This window comes from Gigantopelta aegis, chromosome 4, assembly GCF_016097555.1.
Source record: "Gigantopelta aegis isolate Gae_Host chromosome 4, Gae_host_genome, whole genome shotgun sequence".
Taxonomy (NCBI): domain Eukaryota; kingdom Metazoa; phylum Mollusca; class Gastropoda; order Neomphalida; family Peltospiridae; genus Gigantopelta; species Gigantopelta aegis.
In genome coordinates, this window is record NC_054702.1 from 43,851,685 (window position 1) to 43,856,188 (window position 4,504).

At 37.0% G+C, this 4,504-nt stretch overlaps 1 protein-coding gene across 1 annotated transcript in view; it reads left to right on the plus strand.

Annotated features, from left to right (window-relative positions):
• The first annotated feature begins 1,038 nt into the window (after positions 1-1,038).
• Positions 1,039-4,504, plus strand: part of LOC121370590 — a 304,206-nt gene continuing 300,740 nt past the window's right edge. Inside the window, exon 1 of the mRNA XM_041495912.1 lies at positions 1,039-1,227. Within this exon, the coding sequence (XP_041351846.1) occupies positions 1,201-1,227 (27 nt within the window). The 5' untranslated portion in view covers positions 1,039-1,200. The remainder of the gene's footprint in view (positions 1,228-4,504) is intronic.

The following is a 4,504-nucleotide window of genomic DNA, read 5'->3' on the forward strand; positions in this document are numbered from 1 at the left end:
ACTCAAAACGCGTTAGGGGTGCGATCTAGCTCAGTTTGTAGGGAGCTCGTCTGACTCAAAACGCGTCAGGGACGCGATCTAGCTCAGTTTATAGGGCGTTCGTCTGACTCAAAACGTGTTAGAGGTGCGATCTAGCTCAGTTTGTAGGGCGTTCGTCTGACTCAAAACGCGTTAGGAGTGCGATCTAGCTCAGTTTGTAGGGCGTTCGTCTGACTCAAAACGCGTTAGGGGTGCGATCTAGCTCAGTTTGTAGGGAGCTCGTCTGACTCAAAACGCGTTAAGGACGCGATCTAATTCAGTTTGTAGGGCGTTCGTCTGACTCGAAAAGCGTTAAGGACGTGATCTAGCTCAGTTTGTAGGGCGTTTGTCTGACTCAAAACGTGTTAAGGACGCGATCTAGCTGTTTGTAGGGCGTTCGTGTGAGGTGCTGGAGTCGAAGGATCGAATCCCTTCGGTCAACCCATTATCTGATTATTTTCCCCCATCACAACCAGTGCCCCACAATTGGTATATCAAAGGCTGTGGTATATGCTGTCTTGTCTTTGGGAAAGTGCATATAAAAGATATGCTGCTAATGGAAAAATAACAATTGCGAGAGAAAAAAGGAGAAAATAAAAATTAAATATACTTTTTAAAAAATGAAAGAAATCTCTACTCAACAGACAGTACAAAACGGGCGACTTTGTGTCCCTCCCGTCGCGGAATTAGTCACTGGCTAAGTCCAAGATGGGCGTGTCTGAACCTTCGTTTGATATTGGAACGTTTAACAGAGTTCCCATTTCCATACTTTGAGTCACTGCAGACTGTAGGGATCAGTAACGTGTTTTGACTATGTTCAAACACAGATATTCTATTCTTCAATGATCCAAATGGCTTCCGTGTTTTTTCAAACCTGTTACAATTTAGTAAAGTCATCGAAGCGAGCAGACACTTTTGTAAATAAATCCGCCACCTTGTTCCGCTAAGTCTACCCCGAGTCGTGCGAACACAGCTCGAGCGAAGGCACAGACTGTTTTGTGTCATTTGCAGGTGATGAATGTTCAAATACTCAAACCTGGGGAGTGTTCAAATTGTCAGCAATGATTTCCCAGAGAGTTACGTTACTATTTCATGAAGTACCTGTATAACGCCGGGAGTTGTCTGTCGGTCTGAACGTAACATATCGTATTGGTTTAAAGCGTGCTGTCCATATGACTCGATATGAGTGATTCGGAGCTATTGGATGAAGTAAGTGATTCACAGTTTATTTTGTCTCTTTGTCTGTCGGTCTGTCACTGTCACCATGTCTATCTGCCACTTTGTCTATCTATGTACTATGTCTGTCTGCATGTTTATCAGTCTGTGTCTCTGTCAGCATGTCTATCTGTCACTTTATCTATCTATCTATGTGTGTGTGTGTGTGTGTGTTTATGTTTGTGTGTGTGTGTGTGTGTGTGTGTGTATGTCTGTCTGTCTGTCGGTCGGTCTTTCTGTCTGAGTGTCTCTCACTTAAGGCTTAGGGCATAGGTGCGAGCCAGCTCTGCGAACCCATTTGATTTTTGCCCATCCCGTCCAGGGTCCCACAACAAATGCTGCGGTATGTGCTGTGTTGTTTGTTGGAACGTGCATATATATACATATATATATATATATATATTAAATTACGTTTTAAATACTACTAATTAGAGATGGTGTGTGTGTGGGGGGGGGGGGGGGGGGGGGCTAAACAATTATTTTGTCATTGTATATTATTACGCTTGTGTGTGGTGTGTATGTATTATGATGTATGTATGTATGTATGTATGTATGTATGTATGTGTGTGTGTGTATGTATGTATGTATGTATATATGTGTGTGTGTATGTGTGTATGTGTGTATGTGTGTATGTATATGCTCAAAGGTAATTTGGCCTGATACATGTACAATAAATAAAGTATCGAAGCATGAACAGATCCCTTGGTGGTAATGGGAAAAGAAAGCAGGTTTCCTGTGAAGACTATGTGACTATGTATGAGAGTTATCAAATGTTTAACACTCAATAATGACATATTATTAACTAACCAGTGCACTCTAGTTAGTTTGCTAGTTGTAAGGCAGTCACACTGACGAGGCATTGGTGAAAACGTCTAAATAATAAAAGTTTTAATGTCAGTGTGTCACTTGTGAGGGAGTAAAAATGTCCAGGAAAAGTAAAAACGTGTAAAAAGATTAATATAATAATGTATGTAGTTCCTAATTCACACCCAAAACCAAATCACACTGTTAGTTGTGAGGAAGTTAAACTGACCAGAAAAGGATGTGTTCCTTACAGCTAATTGTAAGCGTTTGACCAATCAAATTGCCAGCTACACTACCTATTGTCGATTATGTCATATGTATTCGGCGTATATACCAGTAAGATATACAGGTAATTTGGCCTGCTCACATTCAAGTATATTCTTTTCAACGATAACAACAGGTATCTATTTCACGGGACGTTAAAACGCACCAGGAGGCTTGGAGATTAGTACAAAACACGTTTAGTGTGTTTAGGAGTTGTACACCTCGATTGACTTAAAGGTGCACTATCATGCGAATAGTTATGAATGTCCAAACATCCGGGGGATGATTAAATAGCATGTATTGGTGTAACATATTTAGAAATAGAGAACTACATTCATGAGCGCGCCCTTGTATACCAATTACTTTTCACAAGTTAATATATTACAAAACGTATCTAACGACCGATAGCTAGTTGGATAACTTTTTTTTAACGAGTTGTAAGATAAATAGCATATAACTTAATCAACTGTCGTATTCTATTTTTTATACCTTTTTTAAAAAGCAGATCTAAATGATATTAAAACGTATACTCTTAAAGTTCTGTTATTTGTCCGTTTGCAAGAAGTAAGTTTACAATAAGCCGCATCACATTTATTTAACCAATACCATTGGTTATAATAATGATAAATATGATTGTGATATTACTTATCGAAAATCATATAATTATGGACCAAATTATATAGAATTACTTATACTGGATAAATCATCAGTGTCAACAGATATCTATGACACCGTCGCAAACTCAGGCATTGTTCCGCATGAGATAATGCATTTTGAAATGCAGTATACTATACGAAATGACACCTTAGCTTGCAAAGGTGTATCTATGAGGATAACCAGTTGAATAGGCGGTGAACAAATAAAAAACGGGTCCTAAAGGTTCTGAAAGTATAGTCCGGACCATCTTCGATTGCTTAAAAAATCTACATTTTTGGCACTCGTTATTTTGGAGAACAAAATCCCACCTTTATGATAAAATATAAAATAAATATTAATGTATCTTTTCTAAATTTTTTGTCCATTACATTTAATTTATTAACCTGTATAGATACCCTATAATTGCTTTTGATTTAAGTATCTTTTAAGTATTAAAGTCATAAAACATGGTTTGCTTTCTGACAAGTCAGCAGAGCTCACAATTTTTTTGTGTAAAATTATATTTGAATAGAAAATAATTTAAATTTCATGACTGGCACAGCTAGGTCTAAATGATCTTCGATGGACCTGTCTTTAACCTTTGTCAACAGGAAATGCTGAGATCCCCTAATGCAATTTATGGAAATTTTGTAGTTGTGGTCGTTTAGTGAGAATTATATTCAAAGTCTATCTACCATTACCGTTCCTCAGACATTGATATATACACGTGTGCGCGCGCGCGCTCGTGTGTGTGTGTGTGTGTGTGTGCGTGTGTGTGTGTGTATGTGTGTGTGTGTGTGTCCATATATATATGAGCCGTCACATGGCAAAACCTACAACTTAGCAACAACAAAAAATTGTCTTATTTTTTGGTAAATAATAGGTAATAACGTTACAAAACTAAATCTCAGGTATTTGGGCTTTATCTTAATTATATCTTGTAAAAATACAGCATTAATGACGTCACGTTTTCAAAATCAAAATAGACAGCGTCAAAATGAAATTCAAAATATCTTTTATATAGTAGGGATCGAAATTTTTGGTATATGTCAATACACGTTAAGTGGCAATAAATTTGTCATGTATGAAGAGAGTATAAGCGAAATATTGGGGAAATATATCAAGTTTACCGATATACAACAAATGAATTTTATTCATGTATGCCTATAGGCCTACTAATCTGTGTCAAGTGCCTGTGATTCTAGGTTACTTCCCGCCCAATTTCAAAGAAATCAATTGATTTGGAATCGTACTTTTTTCATTTAATTTTACCCAGTATTTTAAGTTATATATTCTGATTTGTTTTTTAAAGCGATATATTCTGATTTTAAAAAAAAAAAATAACTCTACGAATCCCATACATGAATGTAGCCTAATACTAATTAGTGACAGATATGAAATTTAGCGAACTACAAAATTTCTCACCAATGTTTTTTAATTTTCTGTTACATATTGCACACCTCTTCACTTTATTCAGATTTCTGTATCCACTATGGAGTAATTTCATATGTTGTTGGTGTCGTACTGTCGAACGATATCGTTTCATTCTTCGGTTGGTATTTGGCAT